General features: G+C 41.1%; 1 protein-coding gene across 4 annotated transcripts in view; it reads left to right on the top strand.

Annotated features, from left to right (window-relative positions):
- Positions 1–2285: 2285 nt before the first annotated feature.
- Positions 2286–22618, top strand: part of PDE7A (phosphodiesterase 7A) — a 76543-nt gene continuing 56210 nt past the window's right edge. For all 4 annotated transcript variants that reach the window (XM_049822248.1, XM_049822257.1, XM_049822230.1 and 1 more), the window contains exon 1: positions 2286–2542. In XM_049822248.1, the coding sequence (XP_049678205.1) occupies positions 2405–2542 (138 nt within the window). In that variant the 5' untranslated portion in view covers positions 2286–2404. The remainder of the gene's footprint in view (positions 2543–22618) is intronic.

Raw genomic sequence — 22618 nt, 5'->3', positions numbered from 1 at the left:
TGTAAGCAGGCCATATATTAGTAAACTGTCAAGGAATGTGGACAAAAACCTGACATACCTTAATTACTGAAAAAAAAAAAGGCTGAATGTTTGAATTATTACATGCTTATTATATTTTGAATTGTTGCACGCGTACATTATAAAATCATACTGTGAACGCTTGTGACGTTTTCAAGAAATGGGAGAAAAACAGCTGAAGAAAGCTTTTAAGGCGAGGCAGTTGATCCACTGTCCTTTCTCAGGTGTCCATATGTCCTTGTGGCTATCCATGAGACAACATAGGATTGCAGTTCTGCAAAAGAAGGAGGTGCGTTTGTTAACTTTGTAACTCAGAGGGAAACGGCCGTCAGTCCACAGCTATAAAACCTCTTGCTTCTACAGCTAGTTCAAACAGATGAAAATCCTCCACACAAACCACCTATTCTTTCCAAATGGGTTCCTCCAAAGCCATGTCATTGCCTATAAATAACCGTTATCATGTGAAATCTAAACCTTTCTGCCAGTAAGCAAGCACCTAGAAGAACAATGTATTATGCAAAATTAAATCACATGAATCATTTTGCAAAATCTGATTTTTAAGTGGGTACAGGCACTTCATGTATTATTCAAAGAACACAAATGTTCCCTCACCTATCATGCTATATTTAGGATTTTGTTTATGATGGAGAAATAAAAGAGATGAAAGGATGGAAAAAAAGCAGCTGCAGGGAGAGACAAAGGGAGGCTTGGTCCTAAAAAACGAAGCAAAGTTTAGTTCCAAGTGTCCCAGCTAATGTGATGTATGTAGCTGCGGACCAGACCGCCTCATGAATTATTCTGTTTCTTCCTTAAAGTCTAATTCCCGGAACTGTGTGGTTTCCCAGGAATCTAATTTTTTACCTTAACAAAAACTACATGGTTTTACCTCTGCATCTTGGAAAACACCAACCATCCCTCCACACTCTAAAAAACGAACAGCAAGGATTCAAATGCAAATGCAAACTCCTCCGAGTACCGCTTTTGACAGATAATGCATTTTGCACAAAACTGTCTTTCCACGTCCCATTTTCGGGTAGCCACGCAAGCCCGGCGCTCAAGGCCAGGCCGTACCGACCGCGGCCCAGCCTCCCGCGGACACGGCCGGAGAGGCCGCATCGCACCCCGGGGAGACCGCCTCGCCCCCCCCCCCCCCAGCGAGGCTCCCCCAGCCCTCAGGGCACGGCCGGAGGCGGGGGGGGGGGGGGTTGTACACCGAGGACTGACGGTAAACGCGGGCACCGAGTCAACACCCCCCCCGACGGCCTTTGCAGCCCCCCGGGCTCAGCCCCCTCAGGCCTCGCCTGAGCAGCGCCGGGCACGGCACGTGCCCAGCCCGCCGGCGGGAAAGAATGGAGGGAGGGAGGGAGGGAGGTGCCGCTTCCCGCCCCTGCGCGGGCAGCGCTGCCGGCCGCGGAGCGGGGCGGGGCCCAGCCCAGCCCGCCCCCCTCAACCGTCCGCCCCCGCCGGCCTCAGCCCCGGCCTCGCCGCCGGCCGCGGCCGCCACCGAAGGCGCGAAAAGGAGGGCGCATGCGCCTGCCGCGGCGCGCGGGGCCCGCTGGCGCCGGCGAGCCACCCTGCTGCGCACGGGCGGGAGGAAGGGGAGAGTGGGTAGTTACGTGATGACGCGCTGCGTGTCGCCCGTCGCGCGACCCACGCAGAGTCCGTCGGGCTTGTGCCTCCTCCTGGGCCAGTGCGCTCGGGGCTGTTCCGAGTGGGGGCGGGCGGGGCGAAGGCTTCCTCCCTCCTCCCTCCTCCTCCTCCTCCTCCCCCTTTCCCTCCTCCTCCTCCTCCCTCTCCCTCCTCCTCCCCGGGTCCCCTCTCCGAGGGCCCAGCCCCTTCCCCCCGGCGGAGCAGGGCCGTGCGGCGGCGGCGGCAGCAGCGGCGCCTCCTCCTCCTCCTCCTCCTCCTCCTCCTCCTCCTCCTCCTCCTCCTCCCGGCCGTGCCGGACAATAGGGGCGAGCGCGGCGTGTGTCTCACCCAAAGCGGCCCCCCCCGGCCGGCCTCGCCTCCATGCGCGGCGCCGGGCAGCGGGGCTGACAGCGGCTCCAGCCGGCGGCAGCGAGGCCGAGGGAGCGGCGGCCCCGGGCTCCGGGCCGGGACTCGCCGCCTCGGGCGCTGACTGAGGCGTCCCGCTTCGCCGCCTCCCCCTCGCCCCCGGCGGCCGTTCCCGCCAGGCTTTGGCGGCGGAGGACAAAGGCCCGGGGCCCGGCGCGGCCCGGCCCGACCCCCCGGGGGGTGCGGGGGCGGCGAGGAGGCGCCGGGCCCCCGCGGGCTTTTGCCGCGGGCTTCCCCCTCGCCGCCCCGCTGCGGCGAGCCCTGCGCGGGCAGGTGCGGCGGCGGGCGAGGCCGCTGCCCTGCGGCGGGTCGGCGCACGGAGGCTTCTTCAATGGAAGTATGTTACCAGCTACCGGTGCTGCCGCTGGACAGGCCGGTGCCGCAGCACGTCCTCAGCCGCAGAGGGGCCATCAGCTTCAGCTCCAGCTCCGCGCTCTTCGGCTGCCCCAACCCCCGGCAGCTCTCGCAGGTAGGCACCGCCACCGGGCCCGCCGGCTCCCGCCTCTCGGCGCCCCACCGCTCCCGCTGTCCGGGCTTTCGGGGTCAGCGGGGAGCGGGTGGTGCCGGAGCGGTGCGGCGCGGCTGGGACGGGACGGGCTGGCGGCGGGGCTGCCCCCGCGGACGCCCGGAGGGCTGCGGCGGGGGGCGGCGGCGGCAGGGGCGAGCGGCCTGCCTCCCCGGCCGAGCCGCCGGTCGCGCCCTCCCCGCCTGCTGCCCGGTGCCGGTGACGAGAAGACGCAGCGTTTTATGGGTTTACGGCTAGTCATTGTGGAGGTTAGGCTTTTAGCGTCGGTTGTAATGCGAGCGGTGGGCTCCGTGGGGTCTGTCTCCAGAGCCAGCGAGTTATTTGTTTCCTCTGTAATTTTTAAACTAGGGCTGTTTCCTAGCTTTTTAGCTTGGGCTTTCTTTGAAGGGTCTGAGTTTCCTATGGGGCTGCCAAAAGCTGCAATGACTTTACTGAAATAATGAACATGCACTGCAGTGTTTTACTTGGGATGCTGAGCTGTTTCTCCCTCCAACTATTAAGACTTGGCAGTCCGTCTAGAAAGAGACAAAGATCCTTGGCTTTTTCATTTCCACGGTATTGTTCCCTGCCCACATTACATCAGTGACAAGATGAACTGTGCTGTATTTTGTTTCATCCGACCGTGTTGGAAATACTACAGAAAGGGTCATTATAACTATCAGGACAAAAGGGAGGCTTTTCTTGTGAACGCTGCCCTAAATTTCTGAATATGCGCTGGTATGGCTTCCCAGCAAACAGTGATAAAATTATATTCTGGCCGAAGTCTCTGGAGAAAATTTGGAATTACGGTGGAAAGTGTGTGTTTTGGTTGGAAGTCTGCTGGTTTTGGCTTCTAGGGATTTCCTATAATGTCTAGATTGAAAGGTCTGTTTCCATGCTCTGAAGTATGTTGTCCTTACAGAAGATGTTGTCTTTGCTCTTTAGGTATGCAATGGTAATTTTTTGTTGTTTACATTTGGGGGGGGGGGGGTATCTTATTAAGTTATTCTGCTTTTTCATGACTTGCTCTGCTTCATATATGCATATATAGAAAATACACAGCTACTAGTCTCTTTTGGCATTGTCCCTGGTAGCAGTGAAGCTCTGTATGTGTGTGAGCATTAGGCATGTGTATGTTTGGGAAGGAAGAATCAACAAAATACTGTGTTGATGACCAGGAATTTGAATGCCTATGGAAATAATTATTAGTAAGCAAAGGAAGTTGCAGATATGTTGACAATCCTCCTTTCCCTGAGTATGAATGTAATAATTGACAAAAGCTTTGGTTTTATGACAGATTAGTCTTCCACGTAGTGAGAAGGTTAGGATGTTTTCCATTTGTACCGCTTGATCTGAGTTGTACTTGGTGATGGTGAATTTTCCATGCATATAGGTCTTCTTGAAAGCTCAACCTAATTTAGTGTTTTTGTCCTGTGCAAGTAAGAGAAGAGTCTCTCTTGTTTGAAGCATTAATGGGCTTCTGGGAAAAGCAATAGGCAAAAGGGTCAAGGTGATAGATTGTATTTATTCCTCTCCATGGTCTCCAGAGTAGGGGATGCATGAAGTGCATACAAGCTTATAAAATTAAATATGGTATTGACATTTAAGGTTTGGGTTTTTTTCCCCCCAACTTTCAACCTTCTCAGTGGATTACTTGTTTTCTGACCAATAGGCTGTAGGTATATTAGAGTGAGTCACAGGGAGAGGTGCTTGAATAATTTGTGAAAAAGTGAAAACTATATGTGTGCTTGAGCAAGTAGGGTTTCCTCTGAGTAAACCAGACAAATAAGTTTATGCATTAACAAAAGGGAATTAGGATATTTAAGTGAGGAAGTCTTTGCTAATATTGGCCAGCTGATTGGAGTACAGCTATGTTTTGCTGTCTTAACTTTTTTTTTTCCCCTGAAGTCTCCAGCAGACAGTAGGATGTGAATGTCTACCAGATCTGCAATCACAGGCTGGTATAAATGATGGACTAAGAAGCATCACCAGTGAGATTAATGATTCTATGTAACATCTGAACATAACTTTACCTTGCAAGTCTCCTGTAAGACTCCTAGTATTCCAGTTCCACTGCTGTTCAGAGAGGTCTGAACCCTTGCCAGTCTGTCATTTTCAGCCTTCTGCTCTGGCTAGCTTTGAGCAAGACGAATATGTACAGCCAGCATTTTACAGTTAATACACATTTGGCAGATAGTCTTAAAAAATGTAAAGTCTTGAAAATTGAATTCCCACTTACAGATTAAAAGTGACATGATTGAGGCATAAGATGTTTTAGGATTATCCTTTCAGCAAGAAGGTATTTTACATGGAAAACACAGGTGAGACAAACGCATGCTGTATTAGACATAACATTTAATTGTGACAATGTTAAGCAGGCAAATATTTCTCTTGTAATATATTAAGTGAAATTTCAGTTTAATGTTTTGTTGAAGTTTCACTAAATGGGTTCAAAATGGGCTGTTTATTGCTTTTTTAAAGCTTAAATAAAGTGGTGCTGGAAATGGCCTCGAGAATTCTGGTCTACTCCTCTCAGCCCCAGGAAGGATAAATTGTACTTACAGTATTATTAACAGATGTTTGTCTAATCTGTTTGCTTAATCTGTTTTTTAAGATACAGTCTTATGAGATGCGGTGAGCTGACATAACTCATTATTGCTGAAGGTTAAAGTCCTGACATTGGGCATGTATTATTACTACTTCCTTTATGACATCTCTGATGCTTGTCAGGTGTTTGCTGATGCTGTTTTAGTGAACTGAAGAAAACTAACACTAGCAGGAAACTGGGTAGCTGCCTGCCATCTCTTTGAATAAAGTAGGCTTAGTGAAGTTTGTCAGAACTGATTTAAGGGAAAGGATGGTACCACTAGGCTGTTGAAACCCATAAAAGCCTCAAATAATAGAAATTACGCAATCGCACTAGACAACTGCTCTTAATAGTGCTTAACTGTTCTTGTCATGAGAGTTCTTTCCTAATACTGAACTTAGATCTTCCTTGTGGTGATTTACACCTGTTACTATCCCCAGTAAATGTAGAGAAAACCTTATTCCTTTTCTCTTTGCAATTTTCTTTGATGTATGAATTATTTCCCTGTAGTTGTCTTTAATTTCAGTGTTAACAACAAAAATACTAAAAGTGACATCTATTACCTGGAGGTAATTTGTGATATTTATTGTTCAAGTCCAGTCAAGTGAAAAGCTGCTATTGTGTGGGTTTATACAGTTGTCTGAGTTAATAATTGTCTTTGAACATGAAATAATTTTAAATGCTAATGTTAAAAGCTGTTTTTAGGGGCACTTGAATGGGTAACTGTTGAAACGACTAGGGCATTTCACCCTGGTGAGATTGAATTTAGGTTCACTGTGAGATTGAGTGGACGTTAAGTAGTACCTTGGATTGTAAGTTTAGGGTGTTCTTTCAAAATGTCACAAAATGATGTTTTTTAAATTAAAGCTGAGCTTTCAGAGGGCAATTTTGGATACTTTGTCTCATCTGGTTTTTAACTTGTATTGTTAATAGTAATAACAAAGAGTTTCTAAAACTATACTAATTTAGTGTGAAAATTTTTAGTCTGATTTTTTTAATGAATAAGGTTTTATATTGAAAACCACTTCGCAAACATAGCAGTGAGCACTTTTATATTGTGTCCTGCATTGCACACCCCACTCCCCCACCCCCCAAGTTGAATTGACAGAAACGTATCACAAATGATTAAGAAAACTTTGGCCTAACCTGCTATTTTTGACTCATTTCTTTCCCTCTACCTTGTAACTGGTTCTACACTAACTCAAGTGCCCTCAAAAATGGCATCAGTGGTATCTAGTAGCAGTGTCTGAATAGAAGTAAAGATCTAGTTTTGGACTTTCTGTCCTTTAAATGTTTGATGATGGTAAAGAAAGAGATCTCCTAAGGGTGAAATTGCATGAAGAGAGAATAGAGCAAATAATAGTAGACACAATTTGAATCTCAGAAATGTAGTCACTAGGTCTCTACCTGAAGTACCAAGTATTACTGTGTACTAGGTAGTACCATGTATATCTGGTATTTGATAACCTAGTTCGTGATACCTCTTTACTGCATCTCCATTTCATGCATTTAAGCAATATAGCATCATGCTTTGTGACTCTTCATGTGATATATACTGGAACAGTAGACTGCAGATCATGCACGTGGAATCCTAGATTTGACTTACAGAGGATGCAGTGGGAAAAAGTCACTATGAGCAGCTGGAAGTATACTGCACTGGTGGATTCTTCAGTGAAAGGTACACGCTTCCTCTGAAAAATGTATTCCCCAACATCAAGCAAGTGCTTTGGCCGCCTTTTGCTGTGTAATTCCTCTTTTCAGTGTTTGTCACCTGATGCAATCCAAACATGTTTTGCTCTGCATGTAGCATTACAAGTTACAAGACATAGTTGAGAGGTGTATTTTTATGGTCTGAACATAGGCATTGGTCTTTAATCCTATGGCTGCACCTTTTTGCTGGGAGAAGTGTTGGCATGACCTATTTTTCCCTTGCAGCTGCTCATTTCTGCTCCTGCATTTTCCTCTCAGTTGTGTCAACTTTTTTTTTTTATCAGATTATTTTTAAGCCCTGGCCGACTCATAGTACAGTTTCACAAGTGATCGTGCTTCTTAGTAAGGAGGAAGCAGTACGCCACAATGCTAGACCAGGAGTAATGAGCGGTGGGGAGACAGAAGAAATGCCTTAGTTGGCCCTGTTACTGAATGTGGAACCTTACCCTAAATGCCTGCCTTTCCTCATCCACTGATTTCATAACTTTTCTTCTATACCTTTCTAATCCCCTCCATCAGTGTTTCAGTTGCTTGCTCTTTTATTAGCTTTCTCCTGCTGTTTCCCATATCTCTGCTGCATGAATAATTAACAAGTTAAAATAATGAAATACTTTTCATGATGTGATTCCTAGCCTCTGGAATTAATTCTGTGTGTTGCTGCTATGCTTGCCATTCCCTTCATCTTGTATTTATTGTGTCTGGTTGCTGAGATTGCATCTATTTGTATGAGAGACAGAGACTGACTCTGACTCTACGCACAGCATGGACAAGTTCTGATTGGGGATTTCATGCACTACAGTAATTTTGTGTGGCAGTTCATTTTTAAAATGCTCTCTGTGTTTTATGACCAATTAAATTTTTCATATGTTGTACTGTAAAGCAACATTGGTACTTTCATTCTGCAAAAGGTCATAGGAGCTTATTTCATGGCCTATAATTGCCTGTGTAAGATCTAAGCAGAATAATAGTTTAAAGTCCCCATTAATTAGATTGTCTTAAATCACCAGAAGTCAATTATTCTTTGTCCAGATTGTGTAATAGTATGTTTTGTGCTTTGTATGAACCTCAATTTTCTGATGCTATCTTTAAAGCTGTTTGAAAACAGAGATTGTAGCTATGTGCCCCTTAGGTTGTGAAATATTGAGTTTTAACCATAAAACAATTTTACAAGAAGCCAGCATTAGTATGTGAATATTCAATATTCTATATGAACTAATAATGTAGTAATGTAATACAAATACAGGTTGTTGGAATTAGAAGTGTTTTGTAAGGCATGTCTGTTTCAGCAGCTTTTCTTTAAAAAAAACACCCCTGTCTTTGCTAAGTAAGTCTGTTTTTTTAGGTTGCTTGAGAAAAGCAACGGTATCCAAATTAGGTTAATTCTGAGTCAATATGGTAATATGCTCAATTATGAGTTAATAAAGTATCATAAAAACCATGTAATTTTCTGACATTTCTGTTCTGTTTTGGCACGTGGAAAGTAACGTTGAGGACATCTGCAGTTGAATCCTCGTTTCTTCCATTCTTCTATTTTCTGCAAAGCCTATGGGTGAAAAAACCCTGGTAATAGAATGGTGATTTGTTAGAATGGTCCTCTGTCATATCAATGACCATTGGCTTATTGCTTTTTTGCGTTTCTCTCATCACTCAGTGTCTACAAGTTTCCATTGGTTTTCTGCTAAAATTGTAGGTTTCTGAATGTACTCAGTCATTTTCTAGCATAGAGGATCTCAGATTCATGACAGTTTTCCCAGGTCCTCCCAGGTTATAGCTCACATATAAGAAACACCTTTTGGATTGGACTTTTGCCTTTCTCAAAAATTCACTGAATCTGCATGGAAATAGTGAGTAATTTTGCAGCTCAAATTAGATTCCACCCCCCCGAAGTGTGAAACTGAAGTAACTTGGTTGTCCTTTACTGTGTAAGTCTTTGTTAACACATGTCAATACTTTCCACATGTGAATTTGTACAGTTGGGTATCTAAGATACAAATTCATGTATCTCGTGATATGATTAAAGGGAGGTAGTGTATTCTCTTAGTTAGAATATCCTTTCCTTGTAAATGAAAGGCTGAGGATGGACATACTAAAAACTCGAAGAGCTTCATCTTAATCTTAGAAATCATACTACGTAGTGCATTCAGTGCAGATAGTCCTTTGTGTGCATTCACAGCTAAATGAAATGTTCAATTCTACTTGGGAAAATTCTTTTGTATAAGCGAATACAAATGCTTGGTGTGTGCATGCACATGCACGTAGGGTCTTAGAGAAAGCATGTATCTGGGACCAAGAATTGAACCTAGACCTCTGAAATTCCGGTTCAGTGTTGTGCACAGAAATCCTCATAGGAAAACTTGGAAGAGTTTTTGTTTCATTAGATGTGAAGTTTTCCTCAGTTTGTTCTGATTATGTCATTAACAAGTAACTGCAGTGTAAATAAGAACCCCGTGTAATCCAGCAAGGCAGCCTGCCAAAGACACAATATTTTATTATAAAAATGCAGTTCTGGAAAACTGGATTTAAGGGTTAGTTGGGGAATTGTTTATTTGTATGTTTGCATCCTAGGTGTATTGTAAGGAACTTGTAGCCAAATATTTTGTTTTCTTTCTGGTTGAAAATAAATTTGTGGCTGTTATCTCACCTTCCCTGCCCTCCTCCCTTCCATACCCTGAGAATTTTTTATTTCTGTTACAGCAGTCTAACTCCTGTTTTCTTCCCACTTCCCCCTACTTTGTATACCTGTGATATGGCAATCTGATTTATTATCTTCCTGACCACACTCCCACAATAATTATAATTAAAGAGATTCCTGGAGTCTGCTTTTCATCGCAAGGTAGAGGGCAAATTCTTCTCTCAGCTCCTAGCTGAAAGTGTGAAGGAGCCAAAATCTGCAGCAGGCCTTGCTTCTCTGCTTGCCTGAGCATCAGAAACAGTATGCTGCAATAAGAAAAATGAAGATAGCTCTGTATTAGCAGAAGATTTTACTATTTCTCCCACTCCTTGCTGCCAGATGAGATATGTGGAGAGAAAAGCTGTTTCCTCTGTCAGTGATTTCCGCCCCCCCCCCCCCCCCCCCCCCCCCCCCCCGATGTAGCTGGAAGCTATTCTGACTGGTAAAACTGGATATTTAATACATGCTAAATACTACCCGTTGCCCACTGTAGGGCAAGGGGTCAATTCTATCCCAAGGTAAAAAAACAAAGGAAAAGATACAGGAACCTCTTCCAAGGCTGTGAGGGAAAAGGTTATAATGGGAAGCTTGAGACTTCAGTAGGCAAATCAGCCTTGGAACAGGAAAGGTTTAGCATCTTTGTGTGGAGTCTTAGTGGTCTTAGAAGTTGAGGTACATGTGGTGTTGGGATGCTGACAAGCAAGTGATTTCTGAGGGACTCAGTTGTACATCTAGATCAGAAAAAGTTAACACTCTTACAAAAAACTCTGTTTTTTTAATAGTGTAGTCCTGTAGCAGAGGGACCACAGCTGTCATGGCAGCTGGCCTGTGTCGTTTCTTGCTTGATGTTTGTAGCTAACATACTCCATATATTGATGTTGTAGTTGATGGCGTGCTGAGGAGGTTTCACATTTAGTCAGGCATGAACTTGCACTTTCATGTTTTTAAAGTTTTCAGTAAATTTCCTGTGCAACAGTAATCTCCTGAAATGTGTATTTGTGGTGGTGATGGGGGTCTTGTCAGTAGTGCCCTGCCTTAGCTTCTCTTTGGGAATGATAAAGGCCTGTAACCAGTTTTCAAAAAGTCTGTAGTACTTAAATGTCCTTGTTTATTATCTGTGGAATTTTAGACTTTAGATTTCAGCAACTGCAATAATTGAGCTTTTCCTGGTATTGGGCAAAGAAAAATCCATACAGTTTCTTCTACAGCTGTAAACATTGTGTGAATCTGCTAAATAAAAAATGTCTATGTATCGAAGTAAAGGGGAGGAGTTTTCTTTGATGTTCTCACTTACTATGAAAGATCTAGAGATTAACTCTATCAAGTTTTTGTTCTGTCATTTCTTCTGTTGTAAAGTTGAGATACATTTCCTTTAGCATGGTGATAATAGGAATTTCTGCACTTTTCACTGGTTTTAAACAATATATTTAATCAGCTCTTCCTAGCTTGTTTTCATTTGGACAAAATAAACTGACTACACCTTTGTCCAGATAAAACATCTAGTATTTAGTCCACAGATTGACAGAGGAAATAGAACTTTATTGCCTGAATTTAAAAAAAAAAAAAAGGTTTTTTTTACCTTGAGAATCCCATAATGTCCCAAAGACATTTTTTTCCCCTTCTTCCAGAAAGGATACTGGTTCTCTTCTGAATATAGTCAGCCTGCTTATATCTTTGTCACTTCAGATTATTGTGAGAATTTTGCAACCTACCATAAATGAAGACTAGAAGTTAAACATAGCAAATTGCAGGTACTAAATTCCTTAAGTTTTGCTTGCAGGAAATGTATTGGACTTTTACTCTGTGGTCTGCATTGAGTTTTAGGCTCTTTTAAGGAGGAGAGACTTCATCTCTTTAGGAGTGTTGAATGGTTGAAGCTAAGTTACCTTGATGTTTTTCTTTTTCATGTGATATGGCATTATTTTTGCCAGTGCCCTCCAGCTTAAGTTGAGGCCCAAAGGGAAGTTTTGTGTCTTAAAAGGCCCTTGGTTAAAATTCTTCACCTACTACCTTTTGATACAGTAGACTGTAAGTGAAATAATTTCCTGTGCACTACAAAGCTAATCCATTTTCACAAGCTTTTTAGGAAAGATGATTTGAGAGGCTTAGAGAAGAAGTTAGTATTCATGATTGGTTGACTAAGTAGGAAAGACTATTATGACTAGTGAAGTTTAAGACTTTTTTCTTTATCCTTAATACTGTTGTATTCATATGAGAACATGGAAAAGATGCTATATACTGAAAAATCCATTTGTATTGAGACCAATTTGGGAGCCAGGAGGTCAAATTTTTCTCTTATGCTGAACGTGGCAGAGGGTCTGCTTAGGGTGGGAGGAGGAAAAGATTGATAAGCTAAAGAATACATCTTAAGCTCATTCCTTAATGTTATAATACACATTACAGAAGGTATTGTTTCTGACAGTCCTCAAATTAAAATTAAGATTGTTAAAGTTAGGTACAATGGTTTTTGTATTTAATGTATCATGAAAAATATGAAGGCAATTTCTTTAATTCTGTCTTGCTTGACATGGTGATGCTGCACTTAGTGCTTGGAGACACATAGTGGTTGATGATTATTGTTGACTGGAGTCATAGTTTTTACTACTAATATTAATTTAAACAGAAATTCTTCTTTTTCAGACAAGAGTTTTATTTAATGTCTGCAGTCATACTTCCAAGGAGCTTTTGGTGTGGAATGTAAGCAGTATTGCTTGCACAGTAATTGCTTTTAGCTGCATATCTTTACCCCTCCTCTCGTGCTGACATTTGCACTCCTCTGACCCTGCAGAAAGCTAGTTTACCAATCTACAGCAGCAGAAAGCTCTTTCCTTTTTGTAGCAGTAATTTTCTGCTGATTTGGCTCTCCTTGGCTTTTTTGCAGTATCTGAGGAGTGTTGGTGCAAGGGAAGGAGCAGGGACATGCAGTCAGAGGCAACGCTGACGCAAGTTGTTTCCATTGCAGTTGGAGGAATGTCCAGAACAGCTGACAACTGTGGAATTGTTTCACTTTCTCCCCAAACAAGAGTGGGCTGAATAATTCAAATTGACTAATGCACTGTATTTAGTATTCTTGAAAAAGCATTGTGCACCCTGTATCTTTTATACATTAGTATTCACATAACTTCAAAATCTGTAATTTTATCTTTATTAGATGAGTCCATGCTTCTATATTTTTCAGATATTGGATAGATTTGACTTGGTAAAAAGAACATTTTAAAAGGGCTGTTGTTAACCTTTGAACAAATGCTTGGTAAAAGTACATTAAGTCAGAAGAATCTGTTTTTCTTCCTCTTTTAGCCATAAAACATCCAGTTTGGAAATTTGGGTTAATAGACTTCATCAAAAAATGAAATTTTGGTTTTGTTTTTCTCATGTGTATGAATAGTACATTTAGAAATAATGTACAAATGAAAGGTTACTTTCCTGTGAAACTGAAAGCGCCTTTCTGCATTTTTTACTGAAAAGTAGCTATGGTTGTTACAGTTTATAAACAAAATGTCAGAACATGAGGATCATTTCTGTCTTTTGTCTTTGGAGAATTGCTTAAAATGCTTAAAAGGCTTGCTAGTGTGTATGTATAAATGGGCATGTGTGTATATATGTGACTGTATGTATGAAAATACATATAATATAATATAATACATAGTTATATATGAAAATGTGGTAACTGAATAAGGGTATGGTGGGTGCTGCATAGATTCAGAAGAGAAACAGTAGTCATTGTACCATTTGCTACCATGTTGTCCTGTGTCTGGCAAGTCATGGGATAAAATCCTGTCCTAAACATACCAATTTCTGGAAGATTTGTTGCTTTCACTTGATCTTTCTAAGTAAGAAGTTTATACTTATTAGATTACTAGCCTTTAGCATTTACAGTAAGGTTTTAGAAGCACTTTGTCAGAATGAACAATAGGCAAAACCACATTAGTTTTACACTGTTGTAAGTGCTTCAGGATGATGTCAGGTGACTGTTGGGATTGTTCTTTTTCGTCTTTTTTTAATTATTATTATTTTATTCCTTTCTCCAGATTGCTCATTGTTAGACATCTCCTTCAAACTTTGTAGAGCTTGCCCTGAAGCATGTCTTAGGCCAAGGACAGTCATACCGTAATAGTTGTTCTCTATGTAACTGAGTTGCCAAGTCAAACAAATTTGGATTGACTGAGTACATGTGTGCACAGTTGTTCAGCCATCCATTTCTGCTGAATTTAGTAGAGCACACAGTATGCTGATTATGTTGATTGGCAGAATTATTTTGAATCCCAGCCTGAAGTGCATCCAGTTCTGTGAAGGTATTTGTGGGTAGGTTTGTTAGGGACCTGTGTGGAGCCCAACCCCAGTCCTAGGAAAAGTGCCTTGAGGGAGTTTGGATGCCATATGCCAGTCTGTCCAGTGCAGCACAGTGAGAACATTCCCGGGAACTGTCAACATACAGGAGATAAGATAGGCTGTACTGCTGATAAATTTGCTGGATCATGATAGAAGAGAAGCTGTGGCAATAAATGTACTGGCTTCCATTTCATGCATGCTGGCGTTTGTGAGAAGAGAATTGATCAGTAGCAGATGATTGTTCTGCAGATGAAGTAAAACTTGAGGACGGAAAAGTAATGTGCATGCGCATCCTTCTTTAGTAGCTCTTCATGCTTGCAGTAGAAGATGCCATGTAAAGGTCTTACCTGAAGTTTCTTTTGTAATATTTGTGAGAGCAAAGAATAAGGACTGACTAAAGGCAGAGTATGAGAGTTGTGCCACCAGTGCCTTCTGGGGTTTGTCCCCCCTTGAGAGAAGGTGAAGATCAGATAATTTGTGTGAAGTGCTTGATGGCAGCCTATTACCTCTGAATTTTGTGAGATTGTTTTGAAAGCAGTATGGTTTTGTTGAGTGCACACATTGATCCCCATCTGTTTCATTTGTTGTATTTTCTCCCCTCTACTGTCTGGTTTGTGGCATTGCTTTCTTCATGTTCCTACCTTGTGGCCCTGGCCCAGGTACACCCTCTCAAACTCTGTGAAAGTTTCAGGTGTCTTTATGGGGCCCAGTACTTCACTTTACCCCAAAAGTGCCAATGAAAGTGAGTTTGGTAAATAAAGGAGATGGACTATTGCAAAAATACGGATTATTTATTATAGTAATATGTAATAAAGTTTTAAGCCAATCTCTGCTTTTTATGAATTCTGATAATTTCCAATGATATCATTCTTCGGGAAAAAGAAGGAAGCAGCTCTGGTCAGGAGTGGACTTCTAGGTCTTCCATGGACACCTAGGCTTGTGTGTGTTGTCATGAAGTGGTGTGTACTTTCATCCCCACTTCTCATGAAGTGATATTCTTTGCTGGCTATGGGCTGTGCCACCAATTCTCTGCAGGGGATGAAAAAAAGATTGTGCTGCAGAGAGTATGGCAGCGCCTACACAATACAGGGAGGCCTCCAGTGAGGCAATAGTTGCTGAGTTACGGTTTCCAGCATTGAGCTTGCTTCTCAGTTGCTGCTTCACTGTCTCTGTGTCAGTTTTCTCATCCTTGCTGAAACCATATAGTGGCCTGTAGCACTGCCAGAGCAGTGAGACAGCTCTTACTCTTTTGTTGCAGAGGTCTGCAGAGGCCTCATAAGGATGTGAACTACTTCATGTCCATCTGGTCAGTGCTATTGCCTCATGGATCATGTCATTATCTGTGCTCCCAGTTTGGGCTCCCTGTGCTGCTGCTTTGCCTCATAATTCCAGCAGATCCAGGACTGCTGCCTGCACCCAACTAGGATAAAGGGGCTGTGTTTGTGGTGTGCCTAGCACATAATTCACGAGCAGTTTCAGTGGTCCCGCCTCTGGATTGTGGGCTGACTTTGGGTGGGCGCAGGGTACGATGCTAGGTGTGAGAGCTTGTGCTCTAAGTATGGAGTGACAGTGTCTTTTGGAGCATGGGTGTTAAAGTGCTCAGTAATTGGGGAAGAGAGGTAATTGTTCCTTAGAGTTGAAGTGACTTAACTTGAAAAAAGGAATGACATAGGGAAAGAGAGAGAATCCTGGCTTTGGAAATGAACTTGATTCTACTGAGTGTTCAGATGGAGAATATGGTTACAGTTTCTAGTTTCTGTAGTTTTTTCCGAAACCTTACTCTTTGACTGTTATGAGTCTTCTGAACATCTGAGTCAACCAGTAGAGAGTATAGGCCTGAAACAGTTTATAAAGGGGAACTGTGAAATGTGCTTTTGTCCTTAGTCCACAATTTAGTGATTGGAAAGGGTTTGGTAAAAGCACCAAAGCAATGATATCCAGAGAACTAACAAGGAAGCTACTAATGTGGGTTAATTAGACCCATAACAAACCGAAATAATTCAGAGTCCGGTTTCTTCCCATGAACAAACTGACTTGGCAAAAAAACCTTATATGCAGGCAAAGGAATTAACATCCTATCATTGCAGTACTTTTTTTTAGTACCTTCTTTTTCTTTATTAAATCCCAGGCATCCTGCAGGTTTTTAGTTTTTTAACAGCCCATGGTCCTATATTTTCTAGTTCAGGAAAAAGAAACATATTAGTGAAAATTCATTGGTGCATTCACAATGTAATGTTTGGGTTCAACAAAAGTAGGAGTTTTGCGGTTCTGAAGGCAGATGAAATGTTTTTGTAGTTAAAATTGATATTTTTAGTGAAGTGATTATGTTCTTTAGTTTTATAGCATGCAGGTCTACATATTATGTGGGTTTTACCCTACCTAAATAATTTTTTCTTCAGTTTGCAGTTCTGAACTAGATGCGTGCAAGTTAGCTAATTACTTGGCTGAAATGTGCAAGGGTTGTCTGCATTTTAAAGCTTTCTCAGTACTGTTATGAAAAATAATGTTACAATAAAATCGGGAATGAAAGTACTGTTAAACCTCTGCTCTATGGCTGAGGAATTGGACAAGGACTGTAGGTGAGACAAGGGACTGCCACATCTCTGCCCAAACAGCAGTGACCTCTCATGTCCCTTGTAATCTGGTTGAAAGGTGCTGCTGAAGCATCCATCTCCTTCAGCAATGCTGTTCCTATTTCAGCTATGCAGATACACAGGATTGTATTTCTTCACTTAGCTGTTTTTGGAATCTTTCCTCCTTCATAAATTCCAGGTCTTACAGGCTCTTCTGTAGGCTCCTCTGTCTACCATAGAATATGTAATTCTGCCCATATAATTTTGAGTGGGAGAGGGACTAATGCTTAGGGGAGAAGGGTCTGCTCAGTCTGTAATCTTTCACACTGCTGTTTGAGACAGAAGAGGATTGAGAATGAAGACATACGTAAATATTCTGGGCTCTGACGATGCAAGCTGGGGCCCAGGGCTGGTAATACAGAATTACTGGTGCAGATACTATAGTAGGCATTAGTGCTAGACTCTTTGCTGTTGCTTCCACTTTTAAGTGCAGTGTACTCTAGTAATAGTATATTGCTTTTTCACTAAAAGAAATTAATGCATTTATGCTTATTTGTGAAAAATTATTCTGTGAGATAAGAACATGTCTTTCATAATAGCTTTTTTCATGCTAGATTTCCAACATTTATTTAAGCCTCCAGCAGCAGCCATGGGTTATTCTGATTACTGGGCATGTTTTTTTGCTACAGAGCAACATGATGACTTCTACCTCTTTAGACTGGAGAAAGAATCTCTGGTTAGTGGGCTTTAAAATGAAGTGTTTTCTTAGTATTCCATGGACATTAAAATGCTGTTGGCCTGCTAAAGGGACTGCATTTATCTTTCATGAATGGTCACCTTTGTGAGTATATTCCAAGTATTTAAGTATCAAGCTGTCGTGTTTGACTGTTTTTAACAGACATTCTGCTAAGGAAAGACTGAAGGACTGCCAAACTGCTTTTCTTTAAAATTCTCAAGCAGCGTTTGAATGAAGCTAGATAGTGGACACACGCATAAGGGCTGTGCTTGGTAATGCTGCCTCTTCATCGTACTATGTGAAAACTCCAATAATTGGTCCTTCATACTTGCAAAATGGAGCATGTAGTAGTTTGCATCTCCTACTGTCTTGTCTGAGAAAAATGTTGGTTGGGTTTTGTTTTGTTTTGTTGGTTTTTTTTTTTTTACACTTCACAACTCTAACTAGATTTCATCAAGCAAATGTGTTCAGGAGTGTGAGCTGTGCTTTTTGATGTTAAATACACAGAGGTAAAATATTTCAACAGTAGTGTGAAGGAGAAAAAAAGCTGTTTGAATGTGTAAAACTAGCAGGAAAGATAGGTAAAATGCATAGCAGAGCCTGTAATTAAAAAGGAAAAAAAAAATTGGGGGGAGTGTTCTTGTGTAGATTTTTCAAATATTTGAGATAGGAGTTCCTATATAGTGGTATTTAAGAACTGTGCATGCTTTGGTCTTGTCCTTTGATTCCTTGTAAGGGTACAAAAGGGGGCCCAAGTGCAGCCCTCTGCTGGTTTCTGTTGCCAGTGGTAAAGGGGCAGACTAGATCATTCATTCATTCTCTGTCAGGTGCACATACACAGGCACACATTTCAAGAAATAAAGGCATTTAAAAATGTTATGTGTGGATGGACAAGCTTTGGAATTAATAATTTTCAGATTTTCTACTTTTAAATTGTCCTGCAATCACAGACCAAATTATGGCAAAAGGATGCCTTCTTGAAGATGATTAAGGAGTTTTAAGTATTCTAAGAGCAGCTCTTAAGGCCATGGGGCACAAATTAATTCTAATTAGCCCATGGTGGAATGTGTCATTGAGGTTTTTAAAACTTTCTGTTCTATAAGGTAGATATCCCAGCATGTTTCTCAAGATGTCTTGCCATGTTAAAATCCACACAACACCACCTGGAGGGTTCTTCTTTAAATTGCCAGTCTGCTTTGTGATGCGTATCTCCAAAGCCAGCTGACAACTCAAAGCATTTGAACATCTGCAGGGACCACATTACATAAATGTATTGGCACCAATGTCAGTTCTTCCCACGCATTCAAATGAAGCTGGTATGGCTGTACTGTATCTTCTTAATCAGCTTTGTCCAGCCATCTAGGTGATTTGTCTTTGGAAATGATGTCAGTTACTTAAGAATTTGTGGTAGCTCACATATTGGCAAGGAAAGTGTGGTTGTAAGAAACTGAGCAGGAAGAACAAAAGCTCAAGAAGCTGGTGATTAAGTTCCCTTCTAGAAGATGAGACCTACAGAATGTTTTCAATATTGGGTCTTTTTCTGCAAACTGGTTTCAGGGTATGTACATCAAGTGAAAAATAAATATTGTTTTCTTCTGAAGTGAACTTCTAGGCTGGTTTTTGTTTGGTCTGTGGTGATTTTTGTTTGGAAAAGCACAGTACCTGATTTTATGGGTAATACTAGCTGCCTTGGTGTTGCCTGTAATATAGGCATGGCTGTGCATTGAAAGCTTACAGAGCAACACTCCAGAAGCTGTATCTGTACTGACACATGTAAACATCTCCAGTTGCAACTTGAATATTTTTCACTATCCCAGAGTTTCCAAATTCACATAAACTGGTTAAATTGTTTCCTTAAAAGTTAACTGTTATACAAGTATGATACATTCATTATAATTTGCAGATAGTATTGATTTAAATAATTTGATTTAAAAAAATGCTTTGTGCGTCATGGCAAATAAAGTATTTTTGTATCCTGTTGCTTTCATTCAAGTACAATAGGTGAAGCATCCTAATTACAGCTATTGGAATACACAAGTTTTTTGTTCCCAGGCTTTTATTCATACTAGTAAGGGGCATTAAAGTTAAAAGAATGCTCTCTTATTTTTATTCAGCCCCTCTTTTTTTTCAGCTTTCATTTAAAGATTGCGTGTTTTCAATAACTCTTAAGATTTCAGATCAAATTCTGAGTATTTCTGTAACAATTAACTGTGGTTAGTGTTTTTCTGTTGGTGGAAAAAGTGGAAGTGAAAGTCTTATTTTAGTGTGTTTAAGTTACAAACAGTGATAGATGTTGCATCATAAAATTGGTGGGTGATTATTATATTTTCAGGTATTTTATGGTTTCTAAAATAGGTTTTTAACCTAGCCATTATATTATAACCAGGTATATTATTCTGTGCTATTCCTGAAAGCAGTCTCTTGATAAGGGATTTGTAAGAAAGTTTGAGGGTCTGCTCTTTTGGGGATAGCTGGGGGATGGAAAGAGCCTCACCAGTTACTGCCTGACTACATTTCTTTCGTACTGTTATGAGAAACTTTTTGTGTTGATTAATGATCTTGGTTCCATCAACAGACAGACTGTTCTTTAACCAGCACAACAAAGAACCTAGTGTAAAGTCATCATCACACAGATCCAGAATCTGGCATCCTTGATATCTTGGAGACCTTTGTTGTGACATATGAATTAAGTTGTGGGCTGTTGATATTCTACAGAAATCTAGACAGGGGTGCAAGGAAAGAAAAAATGATGGCATAACTGAGGAGGATTTTGTAGGCACCTAAATCGAGATACTGAAGATAGTTTTATCGAGATACTGAAGATAGTTTTATCAACTTTGTTAAAGATTAAACTGTCTTTATAGTAGTGAATTAGCCTTTTATATCAACAGATGTAATGGGTCTGTTACTTCACTGATAATAATTACAGAATTGGTATGCCATTTTAGGTATATTACAGTTCTTGACTGTTTGGAAAGCTTAAGATACAAGTCTGTGTAATGCTTGACCTCATGCATTGTTTCTAGTTATTCATTTATTTTCTCTCCTGATCTGGTGAGGCTTCGATACTTTTAGTGCTGGATACTTTTTTTGTAGCTTGTGTGTTAGTTTTAACCATAGGTACAAAAAAATGTTATTCTAGAAAGCCAGATTACTTCCCTCCCTGTTGTCTCCTTTCCCGCCCCAAATAATTTTTTCAAGAATGTGGATTGATACCAGATATGCTAAGTGATTATTGGCAGGATTATTTTCATTTTCAAGGGACACCACTTGTATGATGTTGACTTGGTCTTACGGAGTTTGACAACACCTGCAGTTTAAAAAGAAAAGAAAAAAAAAAGGGGGGGTGTGTGTCTCTTATCTACACTGAAATGATGCATGTACACATCAAGGAAATGAGTCACCTAGTATTCTCTACTGGAGAAAGTGGTTAGAAATCTGAGGAGCCTTCTGCACATGTGTAGCAGGCTTTGACATGCACAGATTTAGTGCATACATGTAGGTTGTTCCCATATTCATAAGCTCACTGAGTCTGTTCTAGACTTTATCATATCAAATGATTTCAGTGCCCAGAACATGCTGATTTGCTGTGTGTGATACCAACTTGCTCTCTGAAGGATTTCCAGATATCTGGCAGTTCAGATTGATAAATGTAGGGAAATTGGATAGGTTACTTTTTAAGAACTTTGTCCAAACTGGTGCAGTTCATAGATGTGCTATTCCATATGCATGCCAAAGTGGAAACTTTCAGGCCACAGGGAAAAACAGTCTACTTGCTGCTTGTTGAGGGAGGCAAGAATATGGCTGGCTTCTCTTTTAGTTCTCTATTTGTGTGAACTGTGAAGCCAAGCACAAGTTTCTTCTGGATTAAGCTGGTGGTGGTAAAGCTCATCTCCTACCTACAGCTAATTGTTATGAGTGGCAGTTAAAGAAAAGCCCATGGATGTTGTCTTCTCCTTTCTTAGGGTACAACATGCTGTGTACATTCATGGATTCATGAATTCAGTCACTTATTTTCTCCCAGCTCCTGCAAAGAATTGGGTTACTTCTCTGACTTTGCAAAACCTTTGCTCATCTTGCTTCAGGAGAAGCTCTTATGTCTTGTTACAAGCCTGAGGTGGGTTTCCCCAGCCTTCCATTTTCTAAACTCTTGGTGGAAGAACTATCTTACTGTCCGGTTTCCTGAGCAGTTTGCAGACCTTGTTAAAAAGGTTTCACTGTAGCAGGAAATCTAAAAGGTAAGAGCAACTAAGTAGCACTGTTGAATAGGTTGTGTTCTTTGGGCTTGAGGAAGGTTCACTGTGTTCTTCAGAAACTTGTAGCTTGGTTGTACTTTTGCTAGTGCAAGAAAAAGGTAGGAAGTGAAACCCACTGAAGTTGAAACAGAGTAGACAAACCTCTATCAAATAGATAATGGAAGGGGGGGGGGGGGGGAGGGGGACCCAAACCCAAATACGGTTCCTTGAAAATTGTATTTCTGTCTCAAATTTGTTCAGGCTTCCCCTCCTCCTTTTTTTTTCCCTGTCTAAAGAGCAAACAAAAATGGTAAACAGTTCTGATGTTGAGCTTTCTCACTTATTTTTAGTCTCATCTGAAGTGCAGCAGGGGAGCTTTCATTTTAGTTGTTCGTTGGGTTTCTTACTTTTCACCCTTTTGTGTGTTTGAAATAACAAAAATACTGGCAGTTATAGAAATAGCCACTTTCCATTTTAAAGGGAAAATCTCAACTGCTGCACAGAACTTAACCATAGATGTTAGGGAAAAAAAATACTAAAGTCATCCATCAGGTGAGTTTGTCAGGATACATTGTATGGTACAAAATGTCAGGAAAAATTAAAGTAAATTAAGTATGTTGTGATATTTCGTTAGAGAATAAAAGTTAAATTCTTCTTTTGTGGGGTTTGTGATGTAATTTATAGGGAGGAAAGGGTTGGGGGCTGATAAGCTACTTAATTTTGCATGTGGAATTCCACTTTATATGTAATGATTTCCATGAAAATATTGTGAGAATATCCAGCTAATTATCTGCCAGTTGAAAATAGCTTATTGTCCCTTCAGCTGGTTTTGTGGGGGATATATATGTGACCTTTATAACTTTGTATTCAAAGAAATTTTTTAGCTTTTAGATGTCTTTGGGTTTTTTCTACAAAAAAAAAAGAGAAATGCAATAGTATTAACATGAAAATGTACTGTTTTGATGCAAACTGCAATTTATCCTGAGTGTTTCATAGATGTATGCTGTCTTTTAAACTTAACCATATTTTTCTCTAATGCAGTAACAGACTTGCCTTTCTAAGCCTTGAAAAAGTTACAATTCAGATTTTAAAGCTGTCTTTCTGTGGTCTGTTCCAACATATGATAATAGATACCTGCTTGCAAAAAAAATTAAGCTTTTGACTCCAGTGCCCTCTCTTCAGCAGCCCCACATTTGTAT

The sequence above is a fragment of the Accipiter gentilis genome, chromosome 2 (genome assembly GCF_929443795.1).
Source record: "Accipiter gentilis chromosome 2, bAccGen1.1, whole genome shotgun sequence".
Classification (NCBI taxonomy): domain Eukaryota; kingdom Metazoa; phylum Chordata; class Aves; order Accipitriformes; family Accipitridae; genus Astur; species Astur gentilis.
This window is presented reverse-complemented; position numbering and strand designations above follow the sequence as displayed.